At 41.8% G+C, this 17,158-nt stretch overlaps 1 protein-coding gene across 1 annotated transcript in view; it reads right to left on the bottom strand.

Moving 5' to 3' along the window:
- The window catches only part of INPP5A (inositol polyphosphate-5-phosphatase A), a 262,693-nt gene that overhangs the window by 21,066 nt on the left and 224,469 nt on the right, over positions 1-17,158 (bottom strand). Inside the window, exon 12 of the mRNA XM_059821118.1 lies at positions 4,197-4,270. Coding sequence (XP_059677101.1) covers positions 4,197-4,270 — 74 coding nt within the window. The remainder of the gene's footprint in view (positions 1-4,196; positions 4,271-17,158) is intronic.

The following is a 17,158-nucleotide window of genomic DNA, read 5'->3' as shown; positions in this document are numbered from 1 at the left end:
CAGTACTGCACTGAGGCAAGACTTCTTACTGAGCTTGGTGCCGGTGCAAGGACTACAGAACAGAAAGCAAGATGCCCTTGCCATACGACCCAGAACATGAGGAGGGATGGGTGAAAAAAGGCACCCTAACGTAAAGCCAATTTGCTCTTTGTATAAGCATGAGTTTAGCTTCTTGGTTTTACATCTTGTATTTTTAGCAATATTCTCATATTCAATCCTTGTATTTTATCAATATTCTCTGCTTAAGTTCAAAGAAATTTTGTGTTATGTAAACTCAGTGTTAGCATCTCTTCCATGCCACAAACAAGTGCCAGCTTTCAGTATATAAAAATTATTACTATTTATTATTATTACTATTACTTGGTTATAAGAAGGAAACAGAGCGAGTAGCTGGCAAAGGTGCATGTTTATCCCCTCCACTGCTCCCCTTCCATGTAGGTGAGAACCGCAGCCGCAGGGCTGGCTCTCTGCGGGCCTCTGGGGGTCGAGAAAGGGTTTGCCATGTTACGCCGTACCCCCCTTCCCGCTCCCCAGACTGTTCACAAAGTCCCAAAGTTGGGAACTGAGTGGGAATACAGAGGCGAACGGGTGAAGCTGGAAATGACCCTTTATGGCCGTTTCCCAAGATCTGGACAGGGTCCCTGCTCAGAAGTGCCTGCTTCCACCTTGGTAGTGCCCATCTTTTTTTGCAAGCATCTGAGTAAGCTAAAGAGCTGCGGTCTGTAGACAACTGCTGAGCTCAGCGTCCCTCAGCGCTGCAGTGCAGCAGCAATCTGCACGGCACCAGCACGCTGCGCAGCGGTTTGGGGCAGGAAGTGAAGAATACCACCAAATTCAACTAAAGTAACAGTGCACTCGGGGAGCTGGAATCCAATCACCGGGACTTTGGCCAGAACATCTGTCTAGACGTCTATGCTCTTGCAAAAATATTATGGGATCTTTGATGGCAAGAAGTGGTCAGGATCTTGGTTTTTCATCTTATTTGAAAGACAACAGAAGCAAGAGTAACGTGACTGCTGGCTGCTGCCCCAGGCAGGACTCATCAGCAGCTCTGGAGACAGGGTGCTGCCTCCTGCAGAGCCATGCCAAAATGCCCACGGCAGGCGTCACGCTGAGAGCAAGTGTATGACAGCCCCTTGTTCTGAGGGAGTGAGGGGACTGAATGCAGGACCAGAGTCCATCACATTCTGTAATGCAAGATCAACCACAGCTAGGGCTCAGCTGCCTCGACTTTAATTTTGCAAGCCTAAATTGTACTTAATAAAATATTTAATCTCTAATATTGGTGGTGTGTACAAAACAAAACAAGGATATGAGCTAGATTTGGCTTCGGTTCTGCAAGGAAACAAAAACAGTCATAAAATTGAGAAAGATGGAGCTGGCAGCGGATAAGTTGCCATCAGAAGTTGGTGACTGCCCTCCTTGATGACAAAGCTATGGCCTCAGAGAGCTGCTCCTGTCATTTCCTAGCCAAGTCTGCAAGCATGTGGGCAGGAGAAGGGAGAGGAGATGATACTTAGCTCGTATTACAGGGTATTTCTTTCCTTTCACTCATTACTTCAATTAGACAAAGTCAAAATCTGTGTTTCATCCACAGGGATTTCTGGGATGGAACATTTTCACCTGGTCTTGCATTTTTTTACCGGGAGTTTATCTCTGGCGTAGCACTTCATTTAATATTTTTGTTCTAGACAATAACAGACTCATACAGTAGATACAGTAGCTTAAAATGTTAATGGTATCGAAATACATAATTTGGATGTTAATGCTCTGTGTTAAAGTATTCAGATACTGAGGCAGCAGAGAGTACAAATGCAGTTGACTAATATTTAATTTACCTCCTGTTACTGCTGTTCATACGGTCCTCCCCATCCGTCCCCCCGAAGCTCGCTGCTGGTTCTACAGCAACGTCAGCAGTTCTCAGTTGCGGCTCTCACAAGCCCCCCTATTTACTCCCAGTTTAACTTCTAATTCTTTTGTCAAACATCTTCCACTTTGCCCCAAGGCTTCTTTATCTCTTCATACAGTCTTACATTACACCACTTTCAAGCTCCATTCTGGCTGTACCTCAAGGAGAAGTGGCGTTACCTCGGCCTGACAGGGATTCCTAGTTACTCCAGCATCTGACATCTGACAGCAGCAGTCTATACTCTCTCTGTGGATCAGTGCTAGGAAGGGACACAGAAAATCTTTTTCCCAACTACCTGTTTTCACCTGGGAAGGGCAAGACCAACTCACTGTCATGTCCCATGGGCAGTGTCCTGCGGCCACCTCGCTCTTCCTATGGTTTTCACCACTCTCCCCCAGTACTCCAGATCATCTTTGCCCAGTCGTCCCTCCTCCGCAGCCCTGTCTCACTGTCCTAGTCTCTCATCAGCTAACTTGCTAGAGCTTTCCTCTTCTGGCTGCTTCTGCAAGTCTTGGTCTCCTTGCCTGGAGACCCAGTGTTGGCCTGAGGCTTCACCCTTCTGACTCCTAGATACGCCCTTCCCCGCATGGCTACCAGGTGGCTCCTGTCGTTTCGGTTCCAGCTTTTGTTCCACCTGTATTTCATTCATGGAGGTTTCCCACCGCTACTTGCTCCAATGGGATGTAAAGGAGAGGAAGGCTCATTTATTCCTTGCCCACAACCTCACAGGGCATGGCCCTTGGTAGCTGCGAGAGAAGTCCTGGGTTGCATCCAGTCTAGCTGTTATTTGCAAGAAACTCAACCACTAAAATAATAACAGAAATCTCTACTGAGATTTGGAGATATTTCTGAAAAGAAATTTTTCAAGGGTTTAGACCTTGGCGAGATGTTCACATCATTTCACAGACAGATCAAAAGTACGACTTAGATACAAAGACTACTCACACCAAATTTCTGGTCTTTGCTTGAGAGCAGAATGACACCAAACCGTATTGACAGAAAGGTTTGAAGAATCTGCAAACCATTCATGCAACTACTTATTTTTGCCAAACCTTGTTCTGGCTGAAAGCACTAATGTTGGTGAAATCAAGTAGAAGAGTATTTCTGGTAAAAAATTCGTATGTATTTATTTCCCCTCACCTCCTTTTACCCTGACCAGGTACACAACTAATGAAATACACTCAGAGATGTACACACTGCTGGTCTTCTGTTATCATACTCAATCAATAAGAACAATTTAGAGCAGCGGTAACCTCTCCATGCATACTTCCATTGTCCCAAGGGATCAATATAATCAGTATCGCAGCTGGCTGGTGGGAAATAATGAGATTATGATAACAAAAAGGCAAGCTTTCCAAATTTTTTCTTAGTGTATGCCAAAACATTGTACTTTTCTATCTGTCCATAAAGGACAAAATAGCAATATTTAAGAAGATGATTGTATCTGTTAAAAAAAATGTATACAGAAAGTATGCTTTTATCTATGATTTCTTGAACTTTAACTTCCTTTGCGAATGCAGTATTTCTTTCCCCTAAAAGCAACTGTGAGATTTGACTTCTTCATTCTTGGAAAGGGGCCATACATGTTTAAAACTGTACCAAATTTTCCACAGATTCCTCCTGAACAGAACTGCCATTTGCAAAAATCTTGGGTTTGTGTGATAGCAATACTTGTCTATTCAGGGCTAAAATTCACCTAAGGGATATAGCTGATTAAAATAATGCATTAAAAAAGCCAAATTATTCTAATAGTCTTAGCAGTTTTATAACATGTTTACTCAAACTGAAAAAGCAGAATCTGAGTTCCTGCCCTCTTTCCTGAGACTCCTCTTGGATCCCCCCTTGAGCAATGGCATTAGGCTCTGCACCCCCACTTCAAATCTCTTCCTAGCGAGTGCCATTGCTAGCCAGCTTTAACCGCTTGAGGCAGAGACTGCCTTCATGGCTGCGATGAAGTACTTTAACAGGTTATCTGGGTCCAGTGCTTAAAAGTAGCTACACATCTCTTAGCACGCAGCCACGGCAGGTCTATTTTAAGAGCAGCTCTAAAAGACAGGATCGGCTGAATCCAAACGATGAGCTGTACAGCACTATCGGCATGCGGACTGCACTGCCACTGTTTATGTAGTGATGGAGGGGATGTGGGAAGACTAAACATTTATGGGAGGAACAAAGATCATTGTCGTTTCTACAATATGTATGGGAACACTCACATTTTACCTACAGTGCTAGTAACAATTATGTTTTAGCTAGCTAGTTAAATAAATGGATTATATATGAATCTTACCTGGGAGGAAATGAGATGTCCAGTTCATACAATCTGTCTTTAAAGACTGACAGCTCTCTGTCAAATTCTAAAAGCTATAAAAGATAGAAATAAATGTATTCACTCTTTTATGTTGAACTGAAGCAATCTAAAACCACTACATTATATAAAAGGACATAAACAGAGACTTTGATTACACAGCTTGAGGTATATCCCTCATATAATAGTTTTTAAAACATAGTGCAAAACACTCAGTATTGTTTTGATACGTAAACAGTTCATTGAGAAAAGTATTCAAAATGTTCCTTTTCATCTCAGTGAAACACGTAACACTGGCTCTTTACAGCAGTGACCTATATGTACACTTACTATTTCAAGATGGCTAAATTTTTTCAAATTTTATTAGCAATCTTTTCAAAGATAAACCAGACTAGCATTAAAAAAGTGCAGCAAACTGATATGCTAATCAGCCCACAAAAATGCCAGCAAAAAGTATCATATTACTTAATATTATCTTTAGCTCAGATAAGAAGGTACAACAAACACAAGGATGTGCACATCACTCTTCCTAAGCAAAGACAAGCCGTGTTTTTGTACACCTATTTTGGGTGGTGCACGTCAGATAGCAGAAAGAGGGATACGTGACAATAGGTAAAATGTGTTCCCAGGCAGCAGCCACGATGTAGTACTAGAAGTAGATATTTAACAGAGATGTTCATAAGTCTAGACTTAATGTCCTCAATAAATATTAGTCCTTGCCAAATTTGTTTTCCCTCGGACCTCTACAGAGAAAATAAATATCTGCAGTCTTTTGTTCATAAACACAAACCCGCTCATAACAAGTCAATGGTAATTGTCCACATTAAACCAATAACTGTTCTGACGGACATAAACGACCTTGTTTCAGAACCACGGCTGGTGTTAAGCCTGACGTCCGAGTGAATTAGCGAGTTAAAAGACAAAAAGCTCATAATCTGCACTGTTACTGGCCGTCGCTCTAAGTGCCACTTTCTGTTTTGACAAGCCTGTCATCCAAACAGTGTCCCCTACGATGGCGGCGTGTTTGCCCACTGTTCATTAATCATGTCCCATCTCACAGCTGTGCTGATACCATTGTATGAGTGGCAGAGGTTCCCAAAGAAATTAGATTGTGTCCCTCTTTCCCCTCTGCCACCTCATAAATCATTCCTGAAATGTGCAATTAGCAGCTACTTGTACACATTAATTATCTGTGTGAAAAGCAGCTACCTGAACCACCTGCACTGCTGATTAGCTTCCTCTCTAAGGCCCTCCCGGCCTTCTTCAGTTTCTAGCTGCCACGCTGCCATACGTACGTACTGGTACGTGAGGATGTCCAACAGCGGGCAGCTTTCCCTGTTTTAGTGCATCCGACACCAAACTCTGTGGCGGTACGCTGGAAAGGGTTTGCAATGCAAGTAACTGCAGGTAATTTGTACATGTTTTAACAGCCCGAGTATCCAAGATGTTTGGATAAGTATTTATAAACATCTGTGTGGAAACTTACGGTATGTATCCAATAATATGCTCAATCCTAAAAATGTTGGGATGGTTCAGCCGCTATTCTTACTGAAGCAATCTCAACACGCTTCAGGAAAAAATGGTTTATCATGCATGTTTCCAGAGCGTGATCCTCTAAGTATCTATAGATAGATGTGCAGCCACAACACATACATACAAACTGGCTATGAAACCAAACGTTACCATCCCTTTCTTGCTCCACATGGCTCCACCTTAAAGATACTATCTGCCTAATGTGAATCTAGCACAGGAAAAAAGCTTCCGTCCCCAGTTAAAACTCTTACTTGAAATATATGTCTATTAATACAGTGCCGATACATTTCTCCTACTGTTGCCAAGTAAACACATCAGAGCAGGAAAGTGGAAGCATCAGGAGAAAGAGGGCTATTTCTGAAGTGTGAAAACTGCAAGGACTGAATAAAAGAACAATGCTCCATAGAACACAATGGTATAAATTACTCATGGGCATTCCAAGGGCTGGCGATGTTAAATAGATGCATTGTCCTCTCACACCAATTCACACTTTCAAAATTTTATACATTCAGATTGTTCTTGCTGTGATGATATTTGCAAACTAAATGGAGGCCAGGGATTAGAGGAGTAAGCATTCAGACGTGCATTATTATCCAAAGAAGTTTCTGATGTGTTTATTTGCTGCAGTTGCTTGTTTAGTTGTGTCTGTGCTATGCAGATGAGCTGCTGACACTGGTGACAGAGAGGACAGATAACAGGAACAAGACTGTATTGTGTGCTGTGCTCTCTCTCAGCTCCCCAAGCTCCCACAGGTAGAGGGACATCTTTAACCTGAAGTGGCAAAGGCACAACTCACAATGACCCAGCTGGATGTCAAAGCCCTACCAGGTGCCTAGTGGAAATATTGAGGGAATGCTCCTTGTAGACAATTCATCCTCACATGTAAAACAGTTAAATATTTTCACTGCATTATTTGCACAAACTTTTATTTCATACTGTATTTTCAATAATGATTTAATTTTAAGAAATAATTTATTTTTTGCTAGATATTAACTATGTTACAGTATCTGTAACCTTCCGTTCAAACGTTTGCACAAACTACACAAACGGAGATCTGCTCGTTCTTACACCGGGCAATGACAAGCTCCTTGTGTGTTCAGGACTGTGTAGTGTGAACCCACCTAACAGCTTTTCTTTATTGACCCGGTAGCATTGCAGACAGTGGAGGACATGAAGGGGAGGAATGATGATGAACTGTGCATTTTGAGAAAACTCCAGTTAATTTTTCAGTAGAAGAACATCTTCTAACTGTTTTTCGGTATTAAAACCACTTGGGTTCTCATTTAAGCCTGTAATCTCAGAATGCAAGATTATTGGTGAAAAACCAAGGCGTTCACTAGGTCTTGCCACAAACAGTTATAAATGGCACTTTCCCTCAACGCAACTTAGTGAGAGAAGGAACAAGACCTGCCATGGGCGTCATTTAACTGTATTTGGTTTATGACAGGTACATGGGTGTCTGGAGCTTCTTGGCACTACAGAAAATGAATGAAAATTAATACAGGCCAGATGACACTGAGGAGCAGTCAGAATCTCACAGGGTGATGTCTTTATTTTTAAAGCATATAACATTGTATTTAAAAAAACCCACCTGGAATATACTCTATTCATGGCAATTTTCAGCACAAACTGCTCACTTATTTCCGTATTGTACTCTAAACAGCATTGTGAATAATGTCATTGCTGTAACAGTAAACATGAGTATGTCTGTCACTCTAAATGCCTTAAAAATGACAAAGAAATTAAGTTCAAAGCCTAAAAATCAATATATTGTTCTATTTAATTTACTCATTATAAGATCATCCTTAAGAACCAAATCTTTAAGGTGTTACATGACATGCTGGCGTAATTTGAGCAATTACACAGAGATTTTAAAATGCTGTGGCTGGAAGTTAATTCCAGAACTATATGTCATAGGCAGTTCAGAAGACTGTTTTTTTCCCCAACTCAGTTTCACCAACGTATTTATACCTAAATGATAGCAAAGATGATGCAGGGCTTATGTTTTATCTGCTGTAACCATTGAGTTGCTGATATTACGTCAAGATATTTGCTGTACAATGTCCAGTGACCAGCCCAACATGAACATTTGATTAACATCTTCCAAATGAAAATACCATCCATACATATGAGTAATATATCTATAGTTAGCTAATACCCCATGAGACACAGAGATAATACGCCTCGGGGAATACAGCCGTGCAGTATGTGTAAGAAGGCATGCAGCACGCATCCACTGGCCTGTGACTGTGAGAAAAACCTCATAGGGCAGAATATGGCTTTTAAAACCCGGTTAAATTTATCGATAGGATTTTGCAGTCTGAAGTTATGTATTTCCATTTAGCAAACTTCACGAGCCAAATGCTTCAATTAGTTTGTATGCTCAATCTCCTATTGAGCTGAACGGGAATTGGCCTGATATCACTGAAGTTCTCTGCACAGAATTAAAGAATGACTGCATTTGCAGTAAAGGATATTCCTTATTTAATTTGAGTAGAATTAAAAGCATTTAGGGCTGCTGCCTGTATCAGCTGCATTGCCCATCACCTCCTAAGGGAATTGTCAAAACTGTTGTTTTTCCAGGCAACTGGGTTGCCTGTAAAAGCTGCTGAAGACAGTTTCATTTTTTCCTCCCTTTTTCTTGTCAGCACCATGACGTACAAGTGCATTTACGTACGAGGGTGAAGGAGAAGGCAATGCACAACACCGGGGCATGCGGTCCTGCACAGGCACTGTCTGCAGAACCCATACGCCACTCAGAAATTAAAAAATGAGTAGGGCTGGACAGATGGTCTCGGTACTGGGCAGACCTTCCGATGGGGACTCCAGTGAGCTCCCTCACCCCAGGGCTGGAGTATGGGCTGCAGTTCACTGGCCCGGTAGCTCATGGGGCCATATGTGGGTAAGCAGTGTGTGCTTTGGCCAAAGATAACAATTATCTGGAATACTAAATTTCGGTATTATGCAGCTTGACAGTAATCAAAGGATTATAACAGAGTTTAACCAGTTGTAGACATCAAGGTAATTTTGCTTGCTTCGGTTTAAAGCGATGAAGCACTCTTAAAAGGTCAATGTTCATCAGTATGCTGCAATGGGCCACCTTGGCTAAAATCACACAAGTATGAACCCTTTAAAACAGGGCAACTTAATTCAGTCATTGGAGTAGAACAACGGCAATTACTCATCAAGACCTACAGACCAAAGTCAGCGCACTGGTAGATCAGAAGGTGATATTAGCAGCATTTATCAAATCCATCTGCAGGGCCCACCAGAGAATTCACAGCTGTGAAAGGGAAATGAAGTTTCGGACCAAAAAGAGAAGATGAGCACACAGAAGTGACCTTAGAGAATTAAAATATGTGGACACTGGTCACTGTAACCTCCTTTGCCAGTCTTGCATAGCACAGGATTTTTTTCAAGAGACTTTGGAAACAGAGTAATTTTATTCAGCTTTCCAGTCAAAGAAAAATATTTAGAAACTGATTCGGCAGCCTACTGCCTTCAAAAAAAGGTCTGTGGCAATGCTGATCCCTCCCACTTATCCATGAAAATGTCATACACAACTCTGCTCTGGCCTTATTTTAAAGCTACTGTTTTCTCTAGCTAAGACTTTGTAAGATGATCCATTACTATGTATTTTGAATCTTAATTTTCTTTCTCTCATAAAGCCAATTCTTTAAAATCATGTTTCACAGAAACAAGCCAAAATTACTGAATATAAATGTACCACTTACACTGCTTTTGTATATTATTATATTTCTGCATATTTCTGAGACTTTGTCTATACATCCTGAATGGCAGTGTTGTCAAATCATAAACCACTCCCACATGAACATGGGTATATGGTACACAGAGAAACTGCACCAAATCTACTTTTCTTAGCATTGGAAGAGTTAGGCACAGGCAGTATAAGACTGTCAGCACTGAAGGCTCCCTGTGCCTGTACTAACTCAGAAAATCTTTGATTTCAGTGGAAGCTCCCCCAGGAAAATGCTGTTTTGTTCTTGCTTTGACAATATGCCTCTCTCTCTCAGGAGACATTCCAATGGTTTAAAGGACATGAACATTTCCTAGGAAGTATTCCAACTTTTTTCAGAAAACTGCTCTGAAAAATGCATTTAAAAATAATATTTCTGTTACGGAAATAGTTAGATTGCTTAAAACGCCTAGAAAGTACCACACTTCCCCTTGATGTCTATTGATCACTAGAGTAATTACTGGAGACTACTATTGGCTCTGTCTCATTAGAGCTCCCTTTTCGGTCTCCTTGCCTGATTTCTCACATTCCCACATTTCTCATCCTGCTCATACCCCCTGAGCCTGCTTTGTGCTGCAGGGCCCAGGCAGGGGTGGAGCTGCACAGCCCGAGTACCGAGGACCACCAGGCACAGGTCCTTTCCCCGTGGAGAAACTGCACCGCGATACCAGACGCAGTAAAGCGGTGCTGACTTTCCAAAGCAGTGACGCGTTCAGTTGATGGGTAGGGCAGGGTGAGCGCCCAGCACACTGCAGAGGAATGTGCTCGAGACTCGGGGCTTTCAGCTAGCATCAGGGTCTAACACAAACACTTCTCAGAATTCACGTGCTGCAGTATTTCTCATTCCGAAAGACACTTTAGTGCCTTATGATGTCTGTTGGCCCTGTAATACACACACACCTGAACAGTAATTTGGATAAACCTGTGCTTTCAAACTTTTCCAATTATGTACCCCTTACATTTTTCCAGTGGAGGCTGTAGCCCTTTTAGACATTTCACATGCTCAGATTTTGCATATAATCTTGGTTTTCCTAATTGCCCCGTGTGGATCCTTTCAATCCAAGTCCGTGGACTTCAGGCTGAAACTACTAGTATGGACAAGCTGGAAGGTAAACACGCTGCTGGCAGCTCCCCAGGGCTCAGTCACTCCTCTGATCTGCAACGTGCAGCAGATCTAGATGTTATCCTGGGATACTTTTGTTACTTGGAAAAAAAAAAAATCAGAATCCTCTTGTACAGAATCCCGTACTACTACCTACTACTAGGTAATTAGTTCTCAATAAGGAGACTTAACTTAAGTATATGTGAAGAATAAGCTAGTTAAGAAGTTAAAAGCACTGAATCAGGTTAAGTATAAACTCACTCATGCAGCAGCAGTTACTCGCATTAACATTCTGCTGACAACAAAAGCACCTTTCACATCCCAAGGGCTCCCTGCCGAAATGGTGCTCTGCAGAAGCAAATCGTGTCCCATCCCTCCCGCTTCACAGTGCCCGACGAAGAGCCCGAAGCACCTGAAATGCAGCACGACTGCTCACAGCCTTCAAACACTGAGACTACAGCTCCCATCATCCTATGCCCCAACCTGACTTCTCCAACGACTGCTACCTGCTCTTCAGCACATCAGTACAATGTGAAAGCAATGAGGACCTCTTGGCAAGTGCCAGTTCCCAGTGACTTTCCCAGCCTGTCCAAGTCTGAATGTCTGCCTCCTCTTTTCTGATGGCAAAAAGTGGATTTTGTCACTCACTCTGCTGGGATTCCTGTGCTTGCCTTGATTTAAAAAACCTGACTCTTCAAAACAGCATTCATGCAAATTGCCTTTTTCAAAACTTTACAGGAATAGACACTTTAACATTATTGTAATTAACCCACAAACTGTGCACAACAGCTTGTAATATAGCTCATTCAAAATGGCAAGCACGACTGAGTGGATGCTAACTTTAAAAACAAATGATTTTAATTAGGAATATGCTGCTTGCAAATGTGACAGATTCAGTGGATTATTTCACTAAACTTCACATGTCTGTTACTGTGAAACATAACATGAATTTGTACTATTAGGGAGTTAAAACCAGCATGCATTTTTCTGTCAAATTGTCAGTCTGTGAGCTGCAATGTGACGAAAGCATAAAAATATGTAAATACAGCTTTAGTATTACTTGTAGGGCGATAAAAAAGGAACTTTCTTGAAGAAAGACTACGATCCATGTTTCTTACTTGGGCCAAACTCCCACTGTGGGTTGTAGCCTTCCCTGAGCAAGGGCTATGAGGCAGGCTTGGCTGACATGAGTTTTTTGGGGAACGAGCAGGACCCCAGAGGCACCTGAATGCCAGGCGTCCTGCTCCAGGGGGGCATTTGGGGGGCTCTGGTCATCCACCTCGTCTCCTCCACATACAATCGGGCATCTTGAAAGGTCATCTAAAACTTCCAGCCACCTAAAACTTGAGGGGTTTCTTTCCCAGAGGGGATTCAGATTCATACCCCCACTTCTCTGGAGCTGCCAGGCGCCTGCGGGGGGGTGCCAGGGAGGGGAAGGCAAGGCAGGGCACACCGCCCGCCGAGCCCGGGCACAGGCACGCAGACGTCCGCAAGCAGCAGGGCAGCGAGAGATGCTGGAGGCCACTCGTGGGATCAGAGGAGATCTGGATTCCAGCCTTTGCTTCCTATTCTGTTTTTCTTTCAACACCTATGTAATGTAGAATACACAGACCAGGGACCAGAACCCACGTCTTTGCATCCTTGCAACAGAGCACCCCACTCTCACCTCTAGCTGTATTTTTTGCATGAAAGTGCCCTTAAGTATCACGTTTCATGTTAAACTTACTATTTGCTAGTCTATATGAGTGTGTGCACACCTATGTGCATGCAGGCATCCACCTGTGAGGTTATGAGGGGTACCTGGAGAATGCAAGAGGATTAGGCTACTGCAGAGAGTTGGTGGAAAAAAATTAAGCACATTTCTATCTTTATTTGGATTGCCATAGACTTCAGGCAAGATGTAGAAGCCTAGGTAGGGTGCTTTTGCATATGCACAAATATTAACTGTAAGGGATGATGGTGAGATCGAGAAACTCTTGAGGACTGGAATACAGGTGCAAACATCGCCTCCCTGGATATCCTCTTGCATGTCACAAAGGTTAAAAAGGGTGCCCCTAGGCCCAAAGCACGTTGGCAGATCATACTGACTACAGGCTGGATTACAGAGTGCAAATATAGATGTTGGACCTCCTCTTTAGACTATACTTAAACAACGACCAATGCCTAAAAATATAAATATAGTGCAGTACACCTGAAATAGCCTTAGGACTTACAATAGCTGTGTAGAACAGGACAGGGGGACAAAAGGTCATGAAATTGTATTTGTAACTTTGTGATATGGGCAAATTCTACACCAGAATAATCCATTTATTTGGAACATGAAGCTGGCAGTAAATAGCTAACCCAGCACATCTGGATTGACTTCTGGTTGTGATCTGGCTTTACATTTACGTTTGCTAGGGAGAACAATTTATTGTTAATATTTCCTATCTCTGTCATTACTCATTTTGCAGTTTATCCAACGGCATATTGACTAACCACTAACTTAAGCAAATGCAATTCCAAGCATGAGAATACTGTTTTTGAGTAAAGGAATAAAGCACGAAGCCATTTTCCTACTGGTACTTTATGAAAATCAGGCATCTCAGATGACCACCTTAAATAAAAGAGGCAGTTTCAGGAGGCATAAAATTTCCTTATGACCAGTCCTAGGTAACAATGGTCCTACGCAATCAATTTCCTTCCTCTATCCTAATTTGCCCTTATACATCATATTCAAGATTTTATCTGGACAGGGGCTGGTTGGCTCAGTGGATAAACCTCTGCCTTTTCACCTCTGGGATCACGGTTCAAGTCAAACCCTGATGAAATGCACTTGATCGTCCTAATCTAGTTCTTAGTGGACAGTATTCCCATTATCTTTAAAAGGGTCAGAGCCAAGGCCATTGGGAAGAGTGCATTGTGCTATATCTTGTCTGTTGATTAATACATTTTCAGTGATGCCAGATTCTTAACCTTCATGAGCACACATATTCTCAGAAAAAGCTTAATCAAGGTCCCTCATGGACTAAACCTTTCTTCTCAATTTGCATATCATTTCAGGATTTCCTGAGAATATAAAAAACCCCACAAATAAATTGCTCATAATTTAAAAGTATGTTTGCCTGAACTGTTTGTAATAACACCTCTAAGTTAATTAGCATGATAACAGATCACTTTAAATCGTTACTTGGCATAGGGAGAACAAGACCTTTATAACTCAATCCATTTTTACAGCACATGGTAATTTTCTTCTCACACCATATCAGCTGAAAAGACACGCAGAATAAAGGGAATCTACCCTCGAAGGGTGATTTCACTGTTCAAAAAGTAGAAATTGAATAAGAATGTGCTCTCTTTAGAAGTTTACTGTTTGTTCTCTGTAGCAAGAGGACTGCTGAAGGACCACTGGTAGCAACACGAAGCTCTTTGCTTATTTTTTTCCATTATAATAACAATTTAAAGCAAGAAATGGAACCACTTCCATTTCATGAGTATCTAGGCTGGCCATCCTTGGGCTTTTCTGTGTAACCATCTCGAATCTGTTTTGGAATGAATGCTGGTACCAACAGCAGTGTCCTCTGAACCGCCTGATTAACCGGGAGCTACTGTGCGGCTGGCACCCTCGGTCTAAGCTCTTCTGCCTCCAAGCAGCAGAGGCCAGGGGAGCAGTGGAGATCAAGGACTGCCAGGTACGCGTCTCTGCGAGAGCGGGGCCGGCACTGCCCAAGGGCAGCAGAGGACAGCAGGAAGCAGGGACGACCAGCGTAAGCACAGCTATATAATTAGTCACCAGTTTCCACGAACATCAGTGGACAAAAGAGATTACGATTTTAGTAGGAGTAACATCAGGTTCAACTCTGAAGACAATTAATTCACTGATTCCTTTTACTACACAGTTGTGGTCAAAATCTTAAGGACAGCACATTAGTTTCTGTCTGGATTGATTCTTTAGTATGGTTCATATGAAAGATAGGAACGTATGCACCATTTCTTATTTCCGATTGTGGTTAAAGATCATAAAATGATTCCTAATGAGTAAATCATTCCTCTGTAGTCATTAAGAGTTTTTACGTTCTTACTATACCTTTATTTAACTGACTACTGAAGAAACAGTTTGTGGTTCTTTTGTACAGATCAATAACATGATTATAATTTTTCATAAAATAATTATCCCTGGCTTGCTTTTCTTTTGATTGTTTTGAAATTAACAAGGAACTTCCAAACACAGATATTTTGAAAAAAAACACTTATAGCCTGATTTTTCATAAATGATTAAGGAATCTGAAAAAAAAAAAGGTAGAAGTGTAAATTTGTTCAAGAACTCCCTGCACACTGCTACTTTCCTGAAAGCACCGGCATGCTAATTTTTACCAATTGAGTGCTGGCAAATCCAAAGCTACGACCAAGTTTTGCATGAGTTACGTACTGGTGAGTTAGCGTAAGGTCAGGAAGAGTGGACAGCACTGCAGACCCACTCGGGAAGCCTACGCAGAAGGCCTGGGCATTCTCCGAGGCCCGCCTTGTGTGGGGACTCCTCGTGCTCTTTGGGTGGGTCAGGAGCAGGAGCACAGAAGAGGGGTGGCTGGGGTATGGTCGCGGTTCCCTGCCGGGGACTGCCGCCTCTTGACGGGTGCAAGCAACCAGCTGACATTAGAGAAGCCTCATTTGTTCTTTGCCCACCGTTCGTGGGCCAGTCTCTGGAGCAGGAGGACACAACGGTGCTGTACAGCACAGCTTGGCTATATCCTACCGTCAGGGTCAGAGGTGTTAAGCTTTTCCTAATTCAAAAGCAATGGAAGCTGAATGACACTAAGGTGAAACTTTCTCCGCCTGTTCTCACTGCCGCTCTGTAACGCCCTTCCCTGCAGCACCTAGACGTGGTAGTTCCGTTGTAGTTACAGGAGTTACACCCTGGTCCATCTGATGTACTGTAACTTTGATGTACGATTCAGAACATATGAATTAAATATTAAGACAGTTTAGCGCTATTGCTACAGCTATTTTCAAATAGGTTTTCTCTTTTTTCTATCACTACACAGCTGGATAAATCTGGGTGTTCCTTTCTGAAATAATGTGATACAGAATGGTCACTGCACTTCGAGGTAATAAATATAGGTAATTGCTAAGCTAACTTTGGAATAAGCTACAGGTAAGTCTGGGTAAGCTACAGATTAGTGTGGAAAAATTAGACCTGACAGATTACTGTATGCATTTCAAACTGAATTTCTGTTGAACAGATAATTTGTATCTATATCAGATTTTTCACAAAAAATACTCATTTTTATAAATATATCTTAAGATTCTTTTTGTTGATTACAATGTAAAAAAGAAGGAATAACTGTGTATGGACAATGATAAAGTAGCCTGTTGATAATAAATATTTGTCAGGTCTTGTCACATCTGTACACATTCCAGTGTTACTGAAGAGACACCACACTGATAAAAAAAAAATACCCTCAAAAAAATCAATGGATTTTGAGCTAAAGCAGTTGCTAAACACACAGAAAACATCTTTATCCAACAGCCATAGTGCTGTGAAAATTCCCAAGCCTTGCATTGGTACAGCTAAGGAAAATTTAATCTTCCCAAATACTCATCAGGGCACTCCATCCTGCAGACCTGACAGCCCCACTTATAATTAATTATACAATTTCGATGGGAATATCGACTAAACAAAGCTATAAATCATAGAAAAAGTCAATAGGCATGGACACATTCAATCATGTCCCGACCAATGATTACTACTCTTAAAATACAATAATTATTTTCAGGAGCCAGCTTGAATTAAATTTCTGTCAGGCTGGTACAAGACCGGCGGTTGATGAAGGATGCGATGGATTTTTTGGGTTGAATTCGGCACAGAGACATTTATCCTTTTAGATAGGTAGTTTGTTTTTAGTGATCATGGTGCTGCGTGTTTAAGTAGACCATGAAGATTAGATTATCTCCAATGGCTCATTATATCGTTTATCTTTTCCTTCCATGTTTGATCTGGAAGATTTCCCGCTTCTTGATGCATGAATGAAATGACTCCTGATTTTGAAATGGAATGTGCTAAAGTGGGATTCTGCCTATGCCTTCACACACCTCGTCTATGTATGTAAAGCCAACCAGCAGTCATCCGAAATACCACTAGGATGTGGTAAACGGCAGCAACAAGAATAGCTTTGCTCAGCTTCGGAAATGTACAGGGAAAAAATAAAAATGACATTTCAGTTGTTTTAAAAAAAGCTAAAAAAATTCTTATAGTAATATATGTAGAGGAAAATCTGGGACAGGAATGGGATTAGTATGGAAACAGGAATTGGGATTAGTGTTATTACTTTGAATTAGATGTCCCCAGAACGGCAAAACACCAGTGAAAGTAACAGTACATATTTCCCAAGGATGCATTCACCTTGTAAATTTAAAAAAACACAAACCCCAAGCCAACTTATCTCACAGGAACTGTGTTTTTAAGATACGTTGCCCACACAGATACTTCTCATGGTGAGCATACAGGCCACACATGAGAGACGTGCTGTGAGAAGGGACAGCAGTCCCAACGATCAGGATGGATGTCAACAGATG

Source organism: Gavia stellata, chromosome 9 (genome assembly GCF_030936135.1).
Source record: "Gavia stellata isolate bGavSte3 chromosome 9, bGavSte3.hap2, whole genome shotgun sequence".
In the NCBI taxonomy this organism is placed as follows: Eukaryota; Metazoa; Chordata; class Aves; order Gaviiformes; family Gaviidae; genus Gavia; species Gavia stellata.
Note: the sequence above shows the minus strand (reverse complement) of the source record. Positions and strands in the feature narration are given on the sequence as shown.